This window comes from Triturus cristatus, chromosome 9, assembly GCF_964204655.1.
Source record: "Triturus cristatus chromosome 9, aTriCri1.1, whole genome shotgun sequence".
NCBI lineage: Eukaryota > Metazoa > Chordata > Amphibia > Caudata > Salamandridae > Triturus > Triturus cristatus.
Genome location: NC_140592.1, coordinates 170,973,521 through 171,000,189, shown reverse-complemented (window position 1 = coordinate 171,000,189; position 26,669 = coordinate 170,973,521). Strand labels below are relative to the sequence as shown.

At 50.2% G+C, this 26,669-nt stretch overlaps 1 protein-coding gene across 10 annotated transcripts in view; it reads right to left on the bottom strand.

The window, feature by feature from the left end:
* The window catches only part of SLMAP (sarcolemma associated protein), a 1,011,035-nt gene that overhangs the window by 28,758 nt on the left and 955,608 nt on the right, over window positions 1-26,669 (bottom strand). For 5 of the 10 annotated variants that reach the window (XM_085624675.1, XM_085624676.1, XM_085624680.1 and 2 more), the window contains one exon: window positions 25,020-25,109. The exons of the other annotated variants lie outside the window; for them this stretch is intronic. In XM_085624675.1, the coding sequence (XP_085480801.1) occupies window positions 25,026-25,109 (84 nt within the window). In that variant the 3' untranslated portion in view covers window positions 25,020-25,025. The remainder of the gene's footprint in view (window positions 1-25,019; window positions 25,110-26,669) is intronic. 10 annotated transcript variants of the gene reach the window in all.

Here is a 26,669-nt window from a genome sequence, read left to right as displayed (position 1 = left end):
TTTTGCAAGAAGCTGAAGACCTGGCTTTTCAATTCACCAACCTATCATAGGAAGGGCTAGGCATACACCGGCGCTCAGCACCAGCATGCCCTCGTGGGTGATAGTGCGATTTACAAATACACATAGCACAGTATAGTACAGCATAGCATATTATAACATGCTTCTTTACAGGCATGAGTTTCCTCAGTAGTGCTTCTGGAGCTTGCAGAGGCATGGAGTTGGGTGACTTTGGCTGGAGCTGCAAGAATAGCCAAGTCTGCAGCATCAGGCCTATTAAGAGATTGCCCAAGAGGGTTGCTGGCCATCTTGAAAATGTTCCACATGGCCTTTTGTAATGCCTCAAACTGGGAAGGGTCAGCAGATGGAGCTCTGAACTCACGTGCCAGCCTTTGAATTGCAGAAACTTCTAGGCTACCTCCTCATCTGGTTCTGGAAAGATTCTTCCTTCCCCTGCCCAGGTTCCAAGTGTTTTAGAGTGAAAATAGGTTTGTTTCAAGTTCCTTTGTGAGTGTGCTAAAGGCAGACTTTTGAAATGTAAGTGGAGCAGGAACAGGTCTGCCCCACCCATCCTGGCAGGATGGCCCATCCTGCCAACATCTAGTTCCCCTTTGTCTCACTGTCCGGGAGGAATACACAAAGGCCAACGGGCAACTATGCACAATGATGTGACCCAGGGCACAGGCACCAAATGGTTAGGACAAGACAATGCAAACCTTCTAAAAGTGTCATTTTCAGAACTTTGACTTAAAATCCAACTCTACCAATAACGAGTATTTTAAATTACAATTCTTTGGATACCAAACATGCCATTTCTACCTCTACCCAATCAATAGTTTGCACTTAATTAATGCAATATGGTAAACCAATGTCATCCTATGGGAGAGGTAGGCTCATTGTAGTGAATAACTAACTTGGGAGTCCTGGTAAAAGGTTTATTTTGCCAGGTTGAATTTGCAATTTAAAAATGCACACAGGCTGCAATCGCACACCTGAAACATGTTTTAAAGGGCTACTTAATTGGGTGGCATCATAAGCGCTCCACGCCCACTACAAGCATTTAGTTTATAGGAATGGGGTACCTGTAGAACAAGTTACTTACCTTCGGTAACGATGTATCTGTAAGAGACATGTTATAGATTCCTTACCTTAGAATTAACCCCAGGCGTCAGTCTTGATCCGGAGAATTCTCTCTTAGCAGTACCCCTGCGTGTTGGTAGGTGGCGTCGGTTGACTCCACGTCCGTTGTCGTGTTCGCCGGGATGACATTGTGGTGTCTATTTAGACGCCGCCACTGCGCGCTGACGTCCGCTCTGACACAACTTTCCACGCCAGAAGCGCAGAGCCATGCAAGACACCGACCACTGGTGCGCTAAACTAGGGCCCTGCAAGGGAGTCCCTGTCCCTAGAAGTCAGTTCGCAGAGCAAGGAAGATAGGTGGGGTGGTAAAGAATCTATAACTAACATATGTCTCCTACAGATACATTGTTACCGAAGGTAAGTAACTTGTTCATCTGAAATAGATAGTCATAGATTCCTTACCTTAGAATAGATACCCCATCAATATCAACCCTGGAGGAGGGTCTGCAAACTAAGTTCACACAAGAAAATCCTGGAGGACAGAACGGGCACAATAGCCGTCCCTTCGGACTTGGCTGTCCAGGCAGGAATGTCTGGTGAACGTGTGCAAAGATGCCCACGTGGCTGCCTGACAGATGTCAAGAGTGGAACTCCACGGGCAAGAGCAGTGGTGGCTGACGTAGCTCTGGCAGAATGAGCACTGAACCCCACTGGAGGTTCCATCTTCACCAAAGCATATTTTAATACAAAGGACAACCCATCTAGGAATGGTCCACTTTTGAACGGCCCGACCTTTCTTGGCACCCACATAGCCAAGGAAAAGTTGATTGTCCACCCGGAAATCTTTTGTGCGGTCAAGGTAGAAAGACAGGGACGTTTGGGGTCCAGACGGTGGAGTCTCTCCTCCTCCTTGCAAGGGTGCGGAGGTGGGAAAAAGGTGGGCAAAGTAATGGTTTGTCCAATGTGAAAAGGTGTAACCACTTTGGCAAGGAACAAGGGCCTCGTCCTCAGCACCACTTTGTCCGGATGCACAGAGAAGAAAGGGGACTTATAAGAAAGAGCTTGGAGCTCACTCACTCTGCGAGCAGAGGTGATGGCAACAAGAAAGGCTGTCCTCAGAGTGAGGAGCCTGAGAAGACAGTTGTGAGGAGGCTCAAAGGGAGCACACACAAGATAGGTTAAGACAGGTTCAACTCCCACTGGGGCATTACGAAGGGAGAAGGAGTAAAGAGATGAGAAATGCCCTTGAAGAATCTATGTACAATAGGGGACTTGAACAAAGATGGCTGATCTGGTAGCCGAAGGAAAGCAGAGATGGCTGCAAGATAGCCTTTAAGAGTGCCCAGAGCAGAGCCCTGCTGGGCCAAAGAAAGTATATACAACAGGACCTCTGATAGAGGGGCAGAAAGGGGAGCCACAGTTGGGGATCTCCAGTCTTTGCAGTGCACCATGCCAAAAACTTGTTCCACCGACAGGCGTATACGTCTTAGCTCAGTGGAGGAACACCTGGCTGCCATGATGATGTTACAGACTTCGGGAGGAAGGTCAAAAGCTGTCAACTGTTGCCGCTCAATCTCCATGCAAGGAGGTGGAGGCTGGACAGGTTCGGGTGAAGAGCCCTCCCCTGCTGCTGCGACCGAAGATCCTCCCGAAGAGGCAGTCTGAGTGGAGGACCGATGGCCACGCTCAGGAGCTCTGGTTACCAGACTCTTCGTGCCCAATCTGGAGCACAAGAATGACTTGGGCCCGGTCTCGCTTGATTTTCTTTAGCACTCTGGGCAGAAGTAGTACAGGCGGAAGGGCGTACAGGAGGCTGCGGTTCCACTCGCGACGAAAAGCGTTGCCAAGTGAGTGCCGCCTTGGAGATTCCAATGCGCAGAATTGCTGACATTGCATGTTCTCTTCGGTGGCGAACAGATCTAACCAAGGCTTTCCCAGATGCTGAAAGAGACCTTGCACCACCTCTGAGTGAAGACGCCATACGTGATCCACCAGGCACTGGCGGCTGAGTTCGTCTGCCCTGGCGTTCAGAAAACCTGCCACGTGTTGAACAACCAGGGTCATGCCCTAATGTTCCAGCCATGTCCAGAGACTAAGAGCCTTGTGACATAGGTCCACAACCCCAACCTGCCCTGCCCTGTTTGTTGCAGAACCACATGGCGGTGCTGTTGTCTGGGAACACCTGCTCCACTTTCCCTTTGAGAGAAGGAAGGAATGCCTTTAGTGCAAGACGGATCGCCCGAAGCTCTAGAAGGTTGATGTGGAGCCCGGACTCTGCCGGAGACCAGAGGCCTCTGATCTCCCCCTCTCACATGTGGCCGCCCCATCCCAGAAGTGAGGCATCTGTCACCACAGTGAACTCTGGTTGGGAAGGGAGAGGGATATGCTGCAGACCCAATCCTGGTTCGTTAGCCACCACTGCAATTGGTGTGCAGTGCCCTCTGAGATCTGGACGCAATCGGAAAGATTCCCCTGATGCTGCGCCCCCTGAAACTTCAGGTCCCACTGCAGAGCCTGCATATGCCATCTGGCAGGATGCAGGAGGCCATGAGGCCCAGCAGCCTCTGGGTCATCCTCACTGAAATCCGGGATAGAGGATAGAGGCTGAAACACTGGTATCCCTTCCCGAACTTGCTGCTCTGGAGTATAGGCCAGAAACTACACTGTGTCCAGAACAGCTCTGTTGAAAGGGAGCCTCTGAGAGGGAAGTCAGGTGCAACTTCAGCACGTTGATAGTGAATCCCAGCAAATGCAAAAGGTCCGCCATAGTCTGGAAATGGGAGACAACAGCCTGGGGCGGGACCCCCTGCAACAGCCAGTTGTCGAGACAGGGGAAGACTGAAATCCCTAATCTGTGCAGATGAGCTGCTACCACCGCCATCACTTTCGTGAACACCCGAGGGGTGCTGGTAAGGCCAAAGGGGAGCACGGTGAACTGAAAATGCTTGTGGCCTACTGTGAACCGCAGGTAGCGCCTGTGGGCTGGCAGGATGGGAATGTGGAAATAGGCACAATGCAAGTCCAGCACCACAATTCAGTTACCAGGGTCAAGGGCAGACAAGACCTGAGCCAAGGTTAACATCTTGAACTTCTCCTTCCGGAGGAAGCGATTAAGGGCTCTGAGATCTAGAATAGGACGTAGGCCTTTGTCCTTCTTAGGCACCAGAAAGTAGTGGGAATAACAATCACGACCTACTTCGGACGTAGGAATCCTCTCGATAGGTCCCTTGGCCAAGAGAGCTGAGACTTCATGGCGGAGAAGTGCCAAATGATCCTCCGACATGCGATCGAAAGACGGTGGCATAGAGGGAGGGGTAGTCTCAAAGGGGAGGGAGTAGCCCCTTCGGACGATCTGCACAACCCACATGTCTGAAATGGTTTTCCAGTGGGGGGGTGGTGGTGGTGGTGGGGGGGGGGGGCGGGGCGGGAATGATGCCGAATACCGCCGCCCACTGGCTTTTGATGGTTAGACTAGGAAGGTTTGGAGGCAGCTTCGGGGGGGGGGGGGGGGGGGGGGGGAATGTTGGACTGGCCCGCTTGCTGGCTCTCAGACCAGCATCGCTGGGTACCATGTCAACGGCCACGCAGAGGCTGGGTAGCTTGCGTGAACCGGTGGCTGGTTTGGGCCGGATGTGTTGGGGTGCCCCTTCCGTAGCCATGAAAAGGGCGAAAGGCAGACTGAGGTGGATGAGCCGCCGCGAGGCCCAAGGATCTGGCCGTAGCTCAAGAATCCTTAAAGCGCTCCAGCACAGAGTCTGCCTTGTCACCAAAAAGGCGACGTCCATCAAAGGGCATGTTCTGCAAGGTTGTCTGGACATCTCGCGAAAAGCCAGACGTCCTCAACCAGGTTTAGCGCCGAAGGGCTACCGACGTGGCAATCGTTACTAGTAAATGTGCCAACTGAGTGGAAGCCAATTTTACCATGTTTAAACGAGAGAGCACAAGCACCTTAACACTGGCTAGCAGTGGTAACGTGCACAGAGCCATAATTCGGAAAACAGGAGGGGTGAAGGCAAAATGTTTGGGGGTGACCATGGAGAGAGGGCCAAGTCCAACAATACTCCCAAATCTTAAAATTACCCATATCACCCTGTACTAAAATCCATCCGTAAACCATAGTCTCTCTACTAGGTGTTACAAAAGTTAAGCAACTGATGCAGGTTACACCTCCGCGGCTACTAGTCCTCTCGTGCGTAGACAAGAGTCTGATTGCCCATGAGGTAAGATCCCTCTTCGACACAGGGTCTATTGTTCCGACTTCTCTGCACCCTCCGATTTTTATCAGCAATCTGTTCCTGGTAGAGAAAAAAGACAAGGGTATGTGGCCAGTGATAAACCTGCGGGAGTTCAACCAATGGCTGGTCTACCGTCATTTTAAGATGGAGGGCCTGCATCTTCTACGAACATTCTGTTGCCAAATGATTGGATGGTGAGGCTCAACCTCAAGAACACTTACTTTACCATCCCGGTCTCTCCACCACATTGCAGGTTCCTACAGTTCGTATGGGACAGTCAGGATTACAAAAATACGTCTCTTCCCTCGGACTATCATCGGCGCCATGGTGCTTTACCAAAGTCATGTGTCTGGTGGTTCAATGGCTGTGCTCCTGGGTGTCAGGCTGATCATTTATCTGGATGATCTTCTTCTGCATCAGGATCGCAAGCCGCTCCTCCAATATTCTTTTTATTTTTTTATTTATTTAAAGGTTCTTTTTATTGAGTTTAAGAGAGAAGACAAATACAGAGAAACATGGACATTGGTGGAGTATGGCACAACATCTGCTTTTTGGCATGCATAGTGAGAACAGAATAAACTCGGGAGTCAATAAAGCACAGATCGAAGAAATAAGTCCGTACAGAGTGTCCATTCCCATCAGGTACTGTCTGTATCTCAAAACAGCCTTCTTCTAAGAGGCAAAACAGATTCCCAACCCTGAACCAAACAGGCAAGTTGAAGACACGAAAGGGAAAGAGAACAGAGGAGAGAGACGATAGAGGGAAAGAAGGAAAGACACGCCCCACGTGTTCTGACAAGGATGTATTTGTCCGGCTGTAATCAGGATTCAGAATGGCCGTGAACAAATCATACCGCAAGCGCGTGGCATCTAGGTGACCACCTCCGCTTCATCCACGCTGTGCTGGGAACGAGATTCGAGGTAACTAAGCAGAGGCACCCAGAAATCCCTAGGCTGGGAATGTGCAGTCATTAACCCCCAGTAGTCAAACAGTTGATTGTGGCAGAATGCTGCATCCTTAAGCCAATCCTTTATCTTCGGGCTGTGCTTGCGGCCCCAGCAAAATGCCACCCATCTCTTAGCTAAAAGCAACAACATTGCCACAAGTTTTCTATGTACTGCGGCTACGCTGCGCACACATCCTAGCAGGGCCACTAAAGGGGAGCACTCAAGTGGGGTATTGATCAACAGGGTCAGGGTCTCAAAGATGCGTTCCACCGCAGGACACTCCCAAGCCAGATGAATAAAGGAGGCCTCCAGGGCACGGCAGCGCACACACCTGGCATCTTCACTAAGACCAGCTCTACGAAGCCATAATGGGGTTCTGTACAATCTATGAAAAAATTTGAAGTGGATTAATTGCAGTCTATAGTTAGGCGATAGTTCCTTTAGCTGTGCGCAGCAGTAAGCCTACGTGCCATCCTCAAGCGGACCCCCCAGCACCTGCTCCGACTCTCACTGTGCTTGGGGAATACAGAACGGGGAGGCGAGTTGCATCCCCGCATAAAGCTGGGTTACAAGCTTTCGCGGCGAGGGGTTCTTCAGAAAACCCTGCAGCACATGGAATGTTGGTGGTGCAACAGGAAATGACTCGTATAATGCGCGTAGCGCTGGTTGTAATTGATAGTAGGTGAACCTGTCCACAACCCTGTATGCTCATCGCCTAATGCATCATCGTACGAGTTACTTATCTCCAGTAACGATGTATCTGGTAGAGACGATTCTAGCCGCAGATTCCTTCACGTAGAATTATCCCCAGGCGCGAGACTGGATCCGGAAACTTTTTGTCACAGCATCCCTGCGCGCCAGGGGGCGGGGCGACACCACGCGACTCCGCATTGGCGTCATCCGCGTACGTGACTTCAGCGAGGTCACATAAGCCCCACCCCGGCGCGCCTACGTCAGTTTTCGTCTGAGAACTTTTCCGCGCCGCAACGCGGAGCCACCATGCAAAAACAACAATTGATGGACAGAATGCAGAACAATGTCATACATTCACCCCAGTACAGAGATCTGGGCCTAAATCCATAGTTTTTTTGCTCACCATACCATTCCAGTTTGAACCCAGCCATATGCAAAACAGTCTTGACCCTGTGCCTCATGGGAACAGTCCAGCCCGAACTGCCATGCCAGGTCCTCCCTGGACTGGAAACAAGCATCCTAGGACCGGTTTCGGGGTTTCACCCCTCTTCAGCCAGGATAGCTTGTTTCCAGTGGCATGGAGAGCACGGGAGTCACGTCTGAGCCTACCCGTCCCACGCGGAAAAGGAAAAAACTGACATAGGCGCGCCGGGGTGGGGCTTATGTGACCTCGCTGACGTCACATACGCGGACGCCTAGGTGGAGTCGCCCCGCCCCCAGGTGTGCAGGGACGCTGTGGTAAAAAGTTTACGGATCCAGTCTCACGCCTGGGGATAATTCTACGTGAAGGAATCTGCGGTTAGTAGTCTCTATCAGATAACAGTGACAAACACCCTGTCGCAGAATGCCTGGCCCATCGTGGTTAACTGAAGCCCTCGTAATCTCTGACTCCCCCTAGCCTCAGTAGTTACAGTCAGTCCCGGGTGACTGATGAGAGGGATCGAGGGGGCGAATGCGACTTCCAGGTCCATACCATGCAACCAACTGTCTCAATTTTGGCCCTGGGCTTCCTCTGAGATCCAAATAAAGCCATGTGTAAGGGAACCGGCGCCGTCCTGTCACTCTCTGGAGCAGTATGGGCCATGAAAAGAGTTGGGAAAACCCAGTGATAGGCAAACTGGGCTTGAGCGCAGTTGTAATACAACTCCATGGCCGGGGCTGCCATCCCACCTTGGGCAAACGGCAGCTTTAGGGTCTCCCATGTCACTCGAGGATGCCTCCTCGTCCAGGCCAGTGCAATCAAGTTTGAGCGCAGGCGGCGCCGGAACGCCGCAGTGAGGGGAAGTGGCAGATTGGTAAAAACATAGAGAAACTTGGGGAGGACCACCATGTTAGCTATGGCTAGGCGGCCCACAAAGGACAAGGGAAGCGATTTCCACCTACTCAAACGACTTTCCAGCCATTCCATAAGCCTGCCATAGTTGTGGCTCCATAATTCATCCAAGTTTTGGCTGAGCCAGATCCCCAAGTATTTTATCGGGCGGTTTGGCCACTGAAGCGGGAATTCTGATTGAAATTGGTCAGTGGCCGCGGTGAGCGGGAATATGATATATTTTACCCAGTTAATGGAGACCCCCGACACACTGCCAAACCGGACCACCTCCCTAATGAGCGGATCCAGGTTTTCAGCTAGGTGTTGCACATACAGCGTTATATCATCAGCAAATATGGAAACCAGAATCACCCTAGGGGTGAAGTCTAGACCACGTCTAGCATGGTGCTGCTGGAGCCTTGCCGCAAGAGGTTCCATCGCAATAGCAAACAGGAGGGGGGAAAGAGGGCAGCCCTGATGTGTGCCTCGGGCCACTGGGAGTGCAGGGGATACCTAGCCAGTGACTCTTAGTCTAGCGATTGGGGCCGAGTACAGTAAGGCGATTTTCTGGAGAAATAAGGGACTGATGCGGGAGAGAAGAGCAAACAATTAAGGCCATTCTAGGGTATCAAATGCCTTAGTTGCATCTAAGAACACGGCCGCAACAGGAAGGGAATCAACCATCTGCATGGTCGCGAAGAAAGTACGCAAATTGTGAGCGGTGCTTTGTCCCACTCCTCTAATAGTTGGGGGGGACACGTTCCTTACTTCATTCTCTCGGTTTCATCATAAAGGAATGTGAGTCTGAATTCACTCCCTTGGAGCCAATTGGAGTTCTGAGTTTCCTCATAAATTTGGTTCAGCAGATTCTAAATCTCCCTCCAAAAAAGCTCTCTCTGACCAGGAAAGGACTGAAACGCATGGACGAAGGAGTTCATCTCCCTATGGTACCTTGCATGGATAGCAGGTCTCTTAGCGTCCTCGATTCAGTCAATCTTACCAGGCCCCAGCACATCAGGGCCCTGCAGAGATCAAAGTTGGCACAGCTACAGAGAAGGCTGCGCTGCTCAGCGCTGGTCTGGCTCTTAATGGAGGCAATGATGGAGATACAGTGGTGGCTAGACTGAATGATGCCCTGGAACGGCAGAGGTAGGTGCCAGACTCGGTAACAGAATTGAATGCCAGGCTCGTAGACTGGGGTTCGTGATTCAGAGAAGTCAACACAGGAGGCCAGTGGACAGACCAGGAAAGGGTTGCACATCAACTGCTTAGAGTTGCTTGCAGGCCTCTTTGAAGTTCAACCGCTAACAAGGTATTTGAAAGACATCTAGCCGCAGACTCCTTACCTTGAATTTACCGGGCATCGGACTGGATCTGGAAGATTTTTCTTCAAGCAATACCCTTGCGCGCCGATAGGTGCGTCGGTCAGCTCTGCGTGAGCCGGGTCATTACTCCAAACGCTTTGAGGGAGCGGTCGCTAAAGCTCCTTGCGGCCCGGCCCTTGGCACAGTGTTGTTCGCACCAGAAGTCTAGTCCCGGTCGAGGAGAAAATGTGGGCACCGCTCCGGGAGCCCCAAGTCTTCGTCCTCCAACTTAAAGTCTTCGAGTCGGTGAGGTAAGAAGCATAAAAAACATAAGTCATCGAACCGTGCTTCGACTTCTCACCGTCAGTCAGCTAATGCGATGGAGGAGTCTCTGCATTCTAGGCCTTGTTCGGCTGAACCTGCGCCTGGGTCAGCTCTACACTTCCCCACCTTTCCGGGAGCTGAAGCAACCCCCACCCAGTTCAAAGAACTCTCATGACGGCATGTGCCTCATATTTAGGCAGCCAGACCCTACCAGTGCGCCTTTGGGCCCCGGAGGCTCAGAGGGGTCTCCATCGGGTGTTGGGCCAGCGACTCCAGCCACAGCTAGAAACAAACTGGTATTAGGAATTGGGTGAGGCCAGTGGCCTGGACACCTCTCGAGATTCTGGTCTGCTTTCTCCCCTACTATAGCTACGGAGGAGGGAACTTCATACACTATGGTGGTGCGAAGGACAGCTGAGGTCCTGGACCTTCTGCTTCCTTCTGTTGCAGTCAAGACGAACATCTTGACAGAGGTCCTACAGCCGGGTGTCTCCTCCCCTGAACCCGTCCTGCTTTTCAATGAGGCCTTGACTGATGTCCTACTGGGATACTGGTCCAAGCCCAACACAGGGGCTCCTGTGAATAGGACAATCACCCGCCACCATCGCCCTGCACCGGGCGACCCAAATTTTCTTCACCAACCACCCTACGCCCGAGAGCTTGGTGGTCCAGGCCACTACATCACAGGGCGTTTCTTCGACCAGCCTTGCATTGTGGTCGTGAACACCGCATGCCTATTGGGCCATTACTCCTATTCCCTGTGGGAAACGGTGGCGCTAGTGCTGCCACAGGTCCTGGAGGAGAGCCGGGCCATCCTCTTTCATATGGTATTAGATGGAAGAGATGAAGCAAAGTCCACCATTCGTTGTGGGCTTGACATGACCAACTCGCTAAGCAGACAATATCATAGACGGTGGCTGTTCAACACCACACCTGGCTGAGAACTTCTGGCTTTTCTGGTATGTCCAGGTTTCCCTCATGGACATGCCGTTTGATGGCACCTGTCTCTTCGGAGACAAAGCAGACATAGCCCTGGACTGCTTTAAGGACTCACAGGCTAAAGCCAAGTCCTTGTGCCTCTCAGCGGCCACACCTCCCAGTCTGCTTTTTGCCCATTAGTGGCTATGGAACAGGCTTTAAGCCGCGTCAGCCATACCCCAGTCACAAGACTGTGTGCAAGTTCAGCAACCTCTGTGCAGCAGAGGGCACGGCTCGTTCCGACCCTGTGGGTCAGGTGGCCAGAAGTCGGGTCAGTCCACCACCCCCCTTTCACCCTCAGCCTCCAAACCCTCCTGGTCGAGCCCTTCAAGATCATGGGTGGCCAGTTGGTGGCAGGATCAGTCATCACCTCCACCACTGGCAAAGCATCACGTCGGACAGGTGGGTTCTTCAGATAGTCCAAAGGGGCTACTCTCTCCCCTTCGAGACTGCCCATGACTCTAATTTGAGACCGGCTGACGGAGGATCACCTGACTTTGCTTCAGGAAGTAATAGCTATCTTGGCCAAGGAAGCCATAGAGAGGGTTCCAGCACCAGAAGTAGGCAGTGGTTTCTATTCCTGCTACTTTCTGGTCCCAAAAAAGACAAGGGCTTTCGCACTATCCTGGATCCACCAGCCCTCGACTACTTCCTCAAAAAGGAAAAGTTCAAGATGCTCACTCTGGCTCAGGTCTGGTCTGCCATGGACTGAGGAGACTGGATAGTAGCTTTGGACTTGCAGGTTGCTTATTTTCACATTACGGTCCTGCCTGTCCATCTGCGGTTTACCGTAGGCCTCAAGCACTTTCAGTTCACTCTGCTCTCCTTTGGCGTTACCATCGCCCCTCACGTGTCAACCAAGGTGATGGTGGTGGTCGCAGCTCATCTTCACAGATCAGGGGTGCCAGTCTTTTCCTATCTGGACGACTGGCTGTTGAAGGTGGGCTTGCCCCTAGGCTGCCGTCTCCCACCTCCAGACTACGGAAAACTTCCTGCATTCACCGGGGTTCACTAACGTGCCGAAGTCACATATGACTCCCTCTCAGTCACTCCTTTTCATTGGAGCTGTTCTGAACACAGTGTAGTTTTGAGCTTATCCTCCCAAACGACGAGTCCAGGATATTCAGCATACCGATGTTTCAGCCTCTATCCTGGATTTTGGTGAGAATTACTGAGGCTGCTGGGCCTCATGGCTCTCGCATCCTGCTTGTGACATATGCTAGATGGCATATGCGGGCTCTGCAGTGGGACCTGAATTCCAGTGGGCACAGCATCAGGGGAGTCTCTCAGACATGGTCCAGATCTTGGAGGAAACTTTCCAGGATCTGAAGAGGTGGTTGTCCAACCGCGATTGGGTCAGAGGCAGACCCCCTCTCCCTACCCCAACCAGATCACAAAGTAGTGACAGATGCGTCACTCCTGGGATGGGGTGGGGTGGACATATGGGAGAGGTGGAGATCGGAGGACTCTGGTCTCTGGAGGAATCATGACTGCACATCAACTTGCTAGAGCGGAGCACTGAGCGATTTGCTGAAAGCCTTTCTTCCGTCAATTAAGGGACAGCTGATTAAAGTGTCAACGACAACACCGCCGCCTTGTGGTACAGCAACAAAATAGGGCAGGGTGGGGTTGTGGACCCTTTGTCAAGAGGCTCTGCGTCTCTGGACATGGCTGCCATGTGTGACACATGCTAGATGGCATATGCGGGCTCTACAGTGGGACCTGAAGTTCCAGTGCGCACAGCATCAGGGGAGTCTCTCGGACATGGTCCAGATCTTGGAGGAAACTTTACAGGATCTGAAGAGGTGGTTGTCCAACCGCGATTGGGTCAGAGGCAGACCCCTCTCCCTACCCCAACCAGATCACAAAGTAGTGACAGATGCGTCACTCCTGGGATGGGGTGGACATATGGGAGAGGTGGAGATCGGAGGACTCTGGTCTCTGGAGGAATCAGGGCTGCACATCAACTTGCTGGAGCGGAGCACTGAGCGATTTGCTGAAAGCCTTTCTTCCGTCAATTAAGGGAAAGCTGATTAAAGTGTCAACAACAACACCGCCGCCTTGTGGTACAGCAAAAAAATAGGGCAGGGTGGGGTTGTGGACCCTTTGTCAAGAGGCTCTGCGTCTCTGGACTTGGCTGCCATATGGGTCAACACCTGGCAGGTTCTCGTAGTGCCAGGAAGGACAAACTTAGTCATAGAGGCCTATCAGATTCTGAATGGCGTCTCCATCCACAGGTGGTGCAAGGTCTCTTTCAGCAGTGTAGCGAGTCTTGGTTAGATCCGTTTAATTCCGCACAATGTCAGCAGTTTTGCAGTTGGAGTTTAAGGCTGCTCTCGCTTGGAGACGCTTTTCGTCTTAAGAGGAGCTCAGGCCTCCTATACGCATTTCCGCCGATACCACTACTGCCTAGAGTGCTCAAGAAGATCAGGAGCTACCAGGCTCAAGACATTCTTGTGGCTCTGTACTGGGCATGGAGATTCTGGTATCCCGAGCTTCACCAATTGAGTATCGATCCTCTGACCAAGGGGCCCCTTTTTTTAGGATTCTGTCGCAGCAGGGGAGGGTCCTCCACCCAAACCTGTCAACTCTACGCCTTCATGCGTGGAGATTGAGTGGAAGCAGGTGATTGCATTCAACCTTCCTACCGAAGTCAGTAATGTCATTTTGGCAGCCAGGCGTCCCTCTACCAATTTCGTGCATGCCTGCCAGTTGCACAAATTTGTAAAATATTGTACAGAAAGATCTACTAATCCTCTTTCTGCTTCCCTCTTCCAAGTGTTAATTTTTATTTTGACTCTTGCCCTGCAGGGCACTGCTCTGGGCACTCTCGGAGGGTACCATTCGGCCCGGTCTGCCTTTTTTAGGCTGCCAGACTAAACCTCTTTACTTGAATCCCCTATTGTAAATAGATTTCTCAAGGTGCTTGTATATATGCTTCCCAAAGCCCCTTTCATCATGCCTCAGTGGGACCTTCATTTGGTTCCCAACTTCCTGATGTGTGCTCCGTTCGTACCTTTGCACAACTGCCTCCTCCAGCTGCTTACCATCAAACAGCCTTTTTAGTGGCGCTCACATCTGCCAGGAGGGTGAGCGAATTGCAGGCTCCTTCATCCAAGCCTCCTTACCTGATCATCTTCCCTGATAAGTTGGTGCTTTGCACTAGGGCCTCTTTCTTACTGAAACTGCTAACACCACTCCACGTCAGGCATTCTGTCACCCTGCCCACTTTCTATGCTCCTACACATCCCTCTAAAGAAGAGAAGCGACTCCACCTACTGGACACAAAAAGAGCACGGTCGTTCTACCTTGACCGCACAAAAGAGTTTTGGGTGGACAAACAACTCTTCGTGGGGTACATGGGAGCGTAGAACGGTCTTGCGGTGCATAAAGAGACAATCTCTCAATGGGTCGTCCTTTGCACTAAAATCGGTTACGCTCTGGCCAAAAAGAAGCCTCCTGAAGGCTTAAAGGCTCATTCTACTAGAGCTACGGCTGCTACCACAGCGCTGCAATGTTGAGTCCGAGTCCGCAACATTTGTCAGGCCGAAACGTGGGCATCACTGCACACATTCACCAAGCACTACTGCCTGGACAGTGAAGTCTGAAGATATGGCCATTTGGCCACTCTGTCCTGCAGGACTTCCTGGTCTTAACTTGTCCGCAGTCCCTCCTCCGGGGATGGTATTGCTTGGGTATCAATTCAAAGGTAAGGAATCTACAGCTATATGTCTATCAGATGGACAAGTTATTTACTTTAGCTGCCTTATCTGGTAGAGACATGATCTAGCCATAGATTCCTTACCGACCCACCCATCCTCCCCGCACTGCGGACAGGTTTTAAGGGTCAGGGCTGTTGTTCAGAAACACACCAATGTCAGTGCACTTCATAGCCCCACGCTCCTGGCGTGGAAAGTCGTGAGAAGTAACTGACGTCAGCGCACCAAGTTGACCCAGACGTCACAACAGCGAAGACGACACTAGCGATATCACGTGAACCCGACCGTTCCCACCTACCGGTGCGCAATGGTATAGTTCAAAGAAAAATGTTCTGCATCCAGTCTGATGCCTGGGAAATTCAAAGGCAAGGAATCTGTGGCGGATCATGTCTCTACCAGATGAACAAGTTACTTACCTTCGGTAACGATATATCTGTAAGAAACATTAGTAGTGATAGACAGCTTACCTTAGAATTACCCCCAGGCGTCAGACTGGATCCGGAAAGTTTTCGTCAGCAGTACCCCTGCGCGTCGGTAGGTGGCTTCGTGCCGCTCCGCGTCCGTCGTTGGCGTCGTGGTCGCCAAGATGACATCGCGGGCGCTACTTAGACACCGCCCAAGCGCGCTGACCTCAGTTCTGTACACAACTTTCTGCACCAGGAACGCAGAGCCATGCAAGATACTGACCACTGGTGCATTGAAACTAGGGCCCCGAAAGGGATGACCTTAACCCTAGAAATCATCTTGCAGAACAGGGAGGATGGGTGGGGCGGTAAGGAATCCATCACTACTAATGTTTCTTACAGATATATTGTTACCGAAGGTAAGTAACTTGTTCATCTGAAAGAAACACATAGTGTTAGATTGCTTACCTTAGAATAGATACTTCAGCAATACCAACCCCGGTGGTGGGTCTGTGAACCAAGATCGCACCAGAAAGTAACGGACAACAGAACGGCCAAAGAAGCCGTCTGTCTGTACTTGGCTGTCCAGGATATAATGCTTAGCAAACGTGTGCAGTGAGGCCCACGTGGCTGCCCGACAGATGTCTTGCAGGGGGACACCAAGTCCCAATGCAGTAGTGGCTGCAGCTGCTCTAGTGGAATGAGCACGCAGCCCCAAAGGAGGCACTTTCTTAACCAAAGAGTAACAGGCTTTGATACACAAGATGACACAGCGGGAAATAGTCCTCTTGTGTACCGCCCAACCTTTCTTGGTGCCAACGTAGCCAACAAAGAGTTGGTCATCCACCCGGAACTGTTGTGTGCGGTTGAGATAAAAGGAGAGCGCACGTTTTGGGTCCAGACGGTGGAGCCTCTCTTCCTCCCTGGAAGGATGCGGAGACGGAAAGAAGGTGGGCAAGGTAATAGTCTGCCCAACGTGAAAGGCCCCAAGAACTTTTAGCAAAAAGGAAGGACGGGGCCTGAGCACAACCTTGTCCGGATGAACCAACAGAAAAGGAGGTTTACATGAAAGAGCCTGGAGCTCACTCACTCGCCTAGCGGAAGTGATGGCAACCAGGAAAGCAGTCTTCAAGGTCAAAAGACGAAGAGGACAGTTGTGAAGGGGCTCGAAAGGAGCACACATAAGATAAGTACGAACCAAATTCAAGTCCCACTATGGCATCACAAACGGAATAGGAAGGAAAAGGTGTGTAATGCCTTTGAGAAACCTATTTACCACAGGGGACTTGAAAAGAGAGGGCTGATCAGAGAGCCTGAGAAATGCCGAAATAGCAGAAAGGTAGCCCTTGATAGTGCCCAGAACAGACCCCTGCCGGGCCAAAGAAAGAAGGAACAAAAGGATTTCTGAAAGAGGGGCAGAAAGGGGATCCACAGCCTTTGCTGTGCACCAAGCCACAAATTTGTTCCACCTGCAGGCGTATACCACTTTAGTAGTGGGACGCCTGGCTGCCAGAATGACATCACAAACTTCAGGAGGCAAGTCGAAAGGAATCAACTTCCGCCACTCAATCTCCACGCAAAGAGGTGGAGGCTGGACAGGTTCGGGTGGAGGACCATCCCCTCCTGCTGTAACAGAAGATCCTCCCGAAGAGGCAGTAGGATCGGGGGATTGATGCTCATACTGAGTAGCTCGGGATACCATACTCTTCAAGACCAGTCCGGAGCCACAAGGATGACTTGGGCCCGGTCGTGCCTGATCTTCTTCAGTACTCTGGGCAGAAGTGATATAGGCGGAAGGGCGTACAACAGACCGAAACTCCACTAGTGACGAAAAGCGTCGCCGAGTGAGTGCCGCCTTGGAAATTCCAACGCGCAGAAATGATGACATTGCGCGTTCTCTTCGGTGGCGAATAGATCTAACCAAGGCTCTCCCCACTGTTGAAAGAGACCTTGCGCCACCTCCGAGTGAAGACACCATTCGTGAACCATCATGCACCTGCGGCTGAGTTCGTCTGCCCTGGCGTTCAGGGAACCTGCCAGGTGTTGAACCACCAGGAAAATGCCCTGATGTTCCAGCCACTTTCAGAGGCGCAGGGCCTACTGACAGAGGGTCCACGACCCCACCTCGCCTTGCTTGTTGCAGTATCACATGGCGGTGGTGTTGCCTGTGAATACCTGGACTACTCTCCACTTGACAGAGGGAAGGAATGCCTTCAGTGCAAGTCGGATCGCCCGAAGCTCCAGAAGGTTGATATGGAGCTTGGACTCTGATCTCCGCCTCTCCCATGTGGCCGCCCCATCCCAGGAGAGACGCATCCGTCACCACTGTAAACTCCGGTTGGGAAATGGAGAGGGATATGCCATCGACCCAATGCCGGTTCGTGAGCCACCACTGCAACAGTCTTGCAGTGCCCTCTGAGATCAGAACGGACTCGGACAGATTCCCCTGATGCTGCGCCCACTGGAACTTCAGGTTCCACTGCAGAGCCCGCATACGCCATCTGGCATGACCGAACAGCAGGATGCAGGAGGTCATGAGGCCCAGCAGCCTCAGGGTCACTCTGACCGAAACCCGGGACAAGGCCTGAAAGATCGGAATCAGAGCCCGAATATCCCGGACTTGCTGTTCGGGAGGATAGACCCGAAACTGAGCCGTGTCCAAAACCACTCCGATGAAGAGGAACTTCTGAGAGGGAATCAGGTGCGACTTCGGCACGTTGAAGGAGAACCCCAGGCGGCCGTAGTCTGGAGGTGGGAGACGACTGTCTGGGGTGAGCCCGCCTTCAACAACCAGTCATCGAGATAGGGGGAGACTGAAACCCCTCATCTGCGCAGATAAGCTGCGACCACCGCCATCACTTTTGTGAAAACCCGAGGGGCGCTGGTAAGGCCAAAAGGTAGCACGGTGAATTGAAAGTGCTCGTGGCCTACCGTGAACCGCAGGTAGCGTCGGTGGGCCCCAAGGACCGGGATGTGGAGGTAAGCAACCTGCACGTCCAGCGCTACCATCCAGTCTTGTGGATCGAGAGCAGACAAGACCTGAGCCAAAGTGAGCATCTTGAACGTCTCTTTGCGGAGGAAGCGATTGACGTTCCGGAGGTCTAAGATAGGATGAAGGCCCTTGTCCTTCTTCGGCTCCAGGAAGTAGTGGGAATAACAATCACAACCTACTTCTGGCATTGGAACGAGCTCGATGGCCCCCTTGGCTAAGACGGCCGCAAATTCCTGCTGAAGAAGCACCAAGTGACCCCCCGACATGCGGTGGTGAAGAGGTAGCATGGCCGGAGGAGTAGTCTCGAAGGGGAGGGAGTAGCCTCTTTGGACTATCTCTAAATCCCACCTGTCTGATGGGATGGTGCGCCAGTGGGGGAGGTGATGGTGAAGCCTGCTGCCCACTGGCGTTTGATGGGCCTGAAAGTTTGGACTAGGAAGGTTTGGAGGCAGTAGTGGCCGGGGTGGAGGTGGACTGACCAGCCCGCTGACCCCTTGGTCTGCCACGGCAGAACCCGCGTCCGCGGCGCATTGGGATTGTTGCTGCGCAGGCTTGTGGCTCTGTTGCGAACGCTGCGGGGTGCCCCTTCCGGTGCCACGAAAGGAGCGAAAAGCAGAAGAGAGTGGACTGCAGAGAATCCCAGGCCCGTGAGTCCTTAAACCGCTCCAACGCGCTGTCTGCTTTGTCGACGAAAAGGTGACAGCCATCAAAGGGCATGTCCATTAGTGTGCTTTGGACATCCCCAGAAAATCCAGTTGTCCTCAACCAGGCGTGGCGTCTGACCGCCACTGTCGTTGCAATCGATCTGCCCAGTGAGTCAGCAGTGTCTAGGCCACAACGAATCATGAACTTCGCTGCGTATCTCCCTTCTGCAACAGCCTGGGAGAGAGCTGTCCGGGCCTCCTCCGGACACTGAGGCAGCACTTGTGCCACCGTATTCCACAGAGAGTGGGAATAACAGCCCAAGAGGCATGCAGTGTTCACGGACCGCAGCACAGAACTGGCGGAAGAAAAAAATCTTCTTTCCGAACTGATTCAGTTTTTTGGACTCCCTATCCGGTGGTGCAGAAGCGAAGACGGTTGGGGAAGCAGAGGCTTGGACAATCAAGCTCCCGGGGGTGGGGTGTTGGGAGAGGAAAATGAGGTCACCAGGAGCCGGGCGATGGCGTTGGGCCACGTTCCCATCCACAGGAGCCCCTGTGGTGGGCATGGACCAGGTGCCCAAAAGGATTTTGCAAAGTGATTTGTTGAAGGGGAGCAGCGGCTCCGCAGAAGTAACTGCTGGCTGAAGCACTTCTGTCAGGAGGTTAATCCTGACGGCCACAGAAGGGAGCACGAGGTGTAGAGCATCAGCCGCCCTACACACCACCACAGCATAACAAGCGCCCTCCTCCGTAGCCACGGTAGGAGGAGACAGCATGCCAAGGTCTGGTGAGGTATCCGGACCACTGGCTTCCCCCAACTCCTCTGCCCAGTCCTGTTCAGACTTACAATCAGCTGCGAGAGGGTCCTCAGACCCCTCCCAGTCCTCCCCTTCCTCCTCAGGCCATTCCACAGGCCTAAAATAAGGAGCAGGGACATGGGGATAGAAATCCCCGAGCAACGTCGGGAACGGCATCGATCGACACCTTCCCGACGCCGTGTCCCCTTCAGGGCTGAAACCGGGGCGACGTCGTCCCGAGGAGTGGGCGATGTCGAAAGTGGTGCCGGTGGGGTCTAAGTCTGTGGAGGTGTTATGAGGTCAACCGGCGTCAACCGGGATCCAGGCCTGGATCCATGGGGGTCCTGCGGCACTGGGGTCAGAGCCGGCAGCGATGCCGCGGCCGGAGCCGGCAGCGACGCCGGGGCAGGAGCCGCCGGCTATTAAACGCGAGGACCCCCAGTCGGGCCCGCGGGGCCCGAAGGCGCACCAGCGGGACCAAACGGCCCAAAAAGGAAAGCCATGGCTGACAGGAACTCCTGTAACTGGACCGGAGTTGCCGACGGACCCGGAAAGGGCGGGTAGGCCGACACTACAGGCTCTGCCGGAGCGGCGGGGAAGCACCACCCGCACTCTCAGCCAAGTTGCGGGAACGAAGAGGGTAGTCAGAGAACGATGACGTTTCTTTGACTTCTTGTGCTTCGCCTTACCTGACCCAGAGTGCGAAGACTTGGATCCCGACGATCGATGATGATGATGACTCCGCACACGGTCCCTCGACCTCTCACGGGACCGGGACCTCGAATGGCGCAGAGCCGACTGCCAGGCCTCCAGCAGCTTTCGGGACCTCTCCAGCAAAGACTTCGGCGCCATGGCCCGGCAGTCGGGCACGACTTGGGGTTGTGGTCGCACCCCAGGCAGAAAAGACACACTCGGTGTGGATCAGTCACCAACATCATGCGGTGACAGTCCTCACAGGACTTAAAACCAGGCATCCTAACTGCACCAGGAGTCGAAGACTTGATGAAAAAATAGAGACAAAAAGCCTCAAAAAGTCAGTCAAAAAATGACTGGGGGTACCTGCTCTTCCCGGATCTGGGCTTGCTGGCGCAGAAAAAGATAGAAATGACGTCAGCGTGCGTGGGCGGCGCCATTTCGGCGACCACCACGCCAACGACGGACGCGGAGCCGCACAACGCCACCTACCGACGCGCAGGGGTACTGCTGACGAAAACCTTCCGGAACCAGTCTGACGCCTGGGGGTAACTGTAAGGTAAGGAATCTATCACTATGTGTTTCTTTCAGATAAGGCATTACTGAAGGTAAGTAACATGTCAACTGTGTTCCGTCCTCTTGAAAATGGACAACTTAGCAGTCCAGTACATCAATAACCTCGGCGGGACAGTCAAGAGCACTGGCGGAGATCACAAAGAGTTTCTAGCACTACTGTCTAGAGAGAGAGAGAGATAGCGGTCAGGGAATAAATAATGCCTAGAAAAACTGAATCGTATAGCAGACTGGAACTTGCAAAATCTGAAAAATTTCACTGGATAGAAGCTGGACCTGACCTTATTCAGGATGATCCTGGACAGAAGGGGTCCATACGAAGTGGATCTTGTCACGTCACACCAGGATCATCAGCTCCCATGCTTCTTCATCTGGCATTCGGATCCTTTGTCGATGGCGAGAGATGCCTTCTGACAAGATTGGAGTGAAATTCAGGGTTCTGCGTTCCCCCCCGTTCGCGATGATTACCAGGGTATTGGTACAAGTTTGGCGTCAAAGGGCATCGCTGATTCTGGTAATGCCAGTTTGAAGATCTCAAGCGTGGTTTACAGTTCTTCTGGAATTTTCTATGGATTTTCCAATCCAACTTCCCCAGTGTGTGTCAATGCTGACAGATGCAGAGGGCAACTTTGAGCCACTAATCCTGGACGAACCGATTTGCCTTGGAGGATTACCGGAGAAAATGAATTCCCTGGGACTTTTAAGACAAGCTATGGACCTCATCAGGAGAGAGTGGGCAGATTCAACTTCCAAACAATATGCATCTGCTTGGCGCAGATGGTCCTAATGGTGTATGGGAAGTAATCTGGATCCCATGGGGGCAGACTTCGTGCACATCCTTAACATTTGTCTGAGCTCTCTCAGAAATTCTGGCATACAGAACAATTAATACGGCTAGATCCACAATTTTAGCGGTTCTTGAACTAGGACTGGGGATCCCTATGGGGCACAAACCTTTGATGTAACAGCTGTTGAGGGGAGTGCAGCTGTCTAACCCTTCTCAATGTAGATATTCTCTATTACAGGATATCAACCTGGTTTTACACCTCTGAGTCTTGGCAAGACAATGTTCACCTATCCCAGAAAGAACTTGCATGTAAGTTCGCTATGCTTTCTTGTTTGAGTTCATGCAAGCGCATCGCAGATGTGAGGGTGTCGAATTTGACCTCTAGGATTTTTTCGCCAGACAGAGTCACAGTGTCTAGGAGCACCAAGACTATCATTCGGACAGTCCATATCTGGCTTTTCCGGATCACCGTAAACTCTGTGTAGTGCACTGTATTAAACTGTATGAGGTGCTCACGGAGGAATTCAGGCCAGCAGGTACCAGTCAGTTGTCAATTTCATAGAAAAAGCCTTTTAAACTGTTTCCTTCCCCACAATCTCCAGGTGGGTCCACTGGTTGATGTCAGAGGCGGGCATACGTATTTTTTGGAGCTCATTCAGCAGGAGGGGGCCACGGCATCTAAAGCTTTTGTAGTGGGGGGTCAGTTGGAAGACATTCTCAAAGCTGCGGATTGGTCCAAGGTCTATGTAAAATAAGTTTCACTTGAAGCCAGTCATGAATATGGCAACAATGGTGGAAAGCTTTGAACAAGCATAATCTGAGGCCTACGTGCCTGACGTAGACTAAAATATAACCTGGCTAACATGTTTCAATTCTGTTTTTGTTGATTATCATAAGTGTCTATACCATGAGGTATCGGCCAGACAAGTTTAAAATATTAGGCTCTTTGTTTATTATGATGTGAAGAAATGAGGACCATATGGGATTACAAAAACATTATCATATAAAGAAGTGGGTCAGGAGAGGGAAGCCACGAGTTACATGAAGGGGGAAGAAGACAGTAAAACTTTCTACGAATCCAGCAATCTGATGTTTATCATTACATTAATTGCACGCACCATTTGCATTGTTATCAGGAGCACTGAGCAATAACAAAGACTTATTAAAAAAATGAAAAGTTGCAATCCATCAGGTTAAAAAAGCATGGAGAAAATAATTCCAACACAGTCTAACATGGATGGCATGGTTCCGACTTTAAAATCCCTCAAATAAATGCAGCCTGTGCTTGAACTTGCATTACACTAGAAAGATTGGGGAAACTACAGATGTAATGTGACATACCAATAGCAAGTGTTTCTTGGCCACAACATCCATTCTCTTGGGTGCCCCGGGAGAGAGAAAGGGGCTAACTCAGGCCTGTTTAACGTTGCCAGCATGTCTAGTCTGCATTACTGCCATCAGTCAATCAATCAGGATTTGTATTGCACCACTAATCACCCGATAGGGTATCCAGGCGCTTGCAGGCCCCAGAGGTTCATTCGGACAGCCAGGCCTTGAGGGCCCTTCAGATTACCGGCAGAGAGGGGATGGTTCAGAGCTGCATGGGGAGGCTGTAGGAGAAGGAGCGTCCTCCAATTCTGCTTCAGGGGACGCGGGCGTGTGATAGGGAGGCGGAGCGTAAAGTTCTCGATGGTAGGTGAAAGTTCAGGCGGTGGTTGAAGTAGGCGGGTCTAAGGGATCGTCAGGGAGGTGACAGCTGGCGTCTTCACTATTTTAACTCCGAATTTTACCAAAAGTTGATATTGCTCAAAATAGCATCAATAAAGCTTAAAACTACTGTCTCTAAAAATAACAAAGGTGAATTTCTGTACATTGTCAATCACAAAAACCCAATAGAGAAAAACCAGTAGAACATCAGTTCCCATGTGCGGTAATATAAACTATGATTTCACCAAAAGCACATTTTACAATATTGGAGTACTGCTTCTAGCCTGATGTTTATGTACAGGGCTACAGTTCAGATGAACAGCACACTTGAAAAATACAGAACACATGTCTACAACTGTAGGTCTGTTAGGAAATATCTGTTTAAGACATGTTGAGAACAGTAGTATTCACTTAATGGATGCACTAACAATCACAACTTTATTCCAGTGTTTGCGGCAACGCTTCAGAATAATGACAAAAAAGGTTTGCAGAAAATCTTACTTCAGAAATGTTCTTTCTAATGAATGTTATTCCCACTAATATGCTATCATTAACACTTTCCCATGCTCTTGTGTTGACAAATGAGGAGCCAAACAACAACACTCCCAAAAGCCAGTTAAAAATCCATTAAGCCTTTTAGTTTTGAATTTCTACACCAAGTACAAGTATCCTATCTCCAAATCAGATAGATCCACCAAGGTGCACTGAAGAGAAGTGTTATCAGCACCTGGAGATGGAGAGGATGTAGCCTAACAGCTAGAGAGGTCGACCTCGAAGCTGAGGAACCGGATTCGAGTCTCGCAGGGACGCTCAGCGTCTTGTGATTCCGAGCAAATCATGGAATCTCCCCGTGCCTAACAAAATGAATGAGCCCATCTGTAACACAACTAGTGCTCATGTAAAGCACTCTGATACCTTCGGGTTGAGTTTGTGCTCTATAAAACTAAACAAAATAAAACCTGTAACAGTGCTACATAAGAGAACTAAATATTACTAGAGAAAGTTTGTATATCTCTAAGTCACAAGTACTAATACTTAAAAACGACTTAATGAGAGAATGAAACACCTCAGATGGACCATATGCGGAATATTTTGATACTGTGTTCTTGTAAAAGAAGGATCTAGTCCAATCACAAACTATAATAAATACCCCCAAAAAATGTATTTATCCATATTAAAGAGTAATCCAAATGTATTGTTACAAAGGTATCAAGGGATAGTTTCCACTTTTGGCACATAACACATTTGCTGTTTTTTCCCCTACTTCAGATAGTGTTGTAGCTGTGAAACATGTACATATCTTTATAAAAATAGATTAAACATCTAGTCAAGATGATTCCGTCAATTCATCTAGATTAAAATACTTTTGAAAGATGTGAATGTACATAAACTAATAGGCAAATCAATAATGCATGCAAAATGTAAACACAAAAGTGGAGGCAACAATGAAGATAAATAAAAAAAAACTACCTAGTTTAAACTTCAGTTAATATCTAATTTTTTATATCGGATTAAACACTGCAATTTTATTATGTCACTGGCTTCATAGGAAACTTAAATCGGTTCGCAAAAGACAAGCAAATTACAAACAAAAGTGACTGAGGAGAGACATGCAGGAATTAGTTTAGTTAGCACCGTAATAGAGTAAAACATATGTTAAATGATTAGTTGATAGTTTTAGCCCATTCATATCCAAGTAATGGAAAACGCCTATAAAGGGCTTTCATTGGATAAATAAGCATGTGCAAGTGTGTTACCATGCACTAGTTTACAAAGATGACACATACAGGTGAGGGGAACGTACAACATTGATTGAGCAGTAGTTCTTGTACCTTTCTCTACCACAATGGGCCGTAACACCAAAACAGGAAAGCCAGGATTAGGCCGATGACTACGGCTGGGACGGGTTGTAATATGGAAGGCTAAAGAAGGGAAGGCATATTAGAAATCATTGTTGTGCTACAAAATCAAGGAAGCAAATCTATTTAGAGGAAGGAAAAAGCAAAGAAAAGGCATGAGGTAAAAAAAATCAAAAAGTATTAGAAAATACATCTAATATGATTCAACTGAAGCAAACAAGGAAGACACCCAATTTTCAATGAAAAACATGCATTTTTTCAAAGCAGCCACTCCACTGGGATTATTTTAAGAGCTGAACATAAATAAATAACACATAACTGAATAAAAACCAATTAAAGCACTGACATTGTATTAATCACCAAAGCAGCCACGGCAAAAGACACAGTCAAAAGGAATCTACATCTGCCAGAGCAAGGAATGTATACACAAGAGGTTATTGAAAGATTTTTTCATTGCCTAGAGGGTGGAGAGGATTCTGAGTCAGAGTAATTCCTCCCAATTCTACTAATCACACACAAATTACTCTAACTGACCATCCAGTGGTCGGTGTAGGTGCACTTTGATGGGAAGATGTGAAGGTTATAGTAAGGGAATGTTTAACTTCACCAATAGGTGAGCAAGGAAGCAATTCCGTTTGGTTTAGTTACCCTCACACACCCTAGTGGTGTCATGCTTCATCATCGGGTCACCCCGACGCCTATAAGTCAGGGTGGGCTCGACCACAGTGTTGGGAGCTCTTTGAAGAAATTGGAGACCAGGGGGGGCTGAAAGATTAAAAAACCTCAGGCAGATCCCCAGTTTCCCTTTATTTTTGGGTCTGTCTGGGTTAATCAAAATTCTACTTAAAATATGGGTCTTCTTGGGAGTGTTATGGTCCTAAGACCCTAGTGCCATACTAGAGCAAGGAATGCCAATTGGTCCAAAACTGTTGTAAGTCTCTACTGTCACACTTGTGCTTTGCTGAATATAGTCTATATATGTGTACCTATCCTATGGAGCTATTTAAAATACAAACGTCCTAGAAGACCATCTGGATATGTCTGACAAAATGCCTTTGCATATCAATGATGGTAGTTTACACATTTTCAAAACATTCTTTTGAAAACCAGGTCTCACCATAAATGCAGTCTTCCGCTGCCTAATCAGTGATACATTATTGTTTATACTAATCTCACAAGATATACTTCCAGGGAAAGTAGAATACTAAGAAAAAATTCTTCAACTGTGCCTAAAAATATTTTTCCCCGACTGTCAGTTGAACTATATGCTATAGCCACATTTATATTAGGTATTAACCTAGTTACAGTTAAAATGAAGCTGTCTTCTAAATGTACAGTTGCAGAAAACTCTTCGTTGTGGTCTTGGGATGGACGGCGGTTACAACACTGCAATAAGAATGTGACCGCAAATGGTGCGATCGCATATTCCCATTTCACTATGGGAGCTGCGGCCATAAACCAGCCATAGCACCAGCATCCATAGAGAAATAGGAGCCTGTGTAAATCCCTGCACTGTTTGGCAGACACCTCATGGTGCCTGCCACATGGTGCAGAGATGTACAGGGGGCGCCACAGGTGCACCTCAAGCCCCCAACCAGAGGGCCAGGGTAAAGTGGGGTCTCG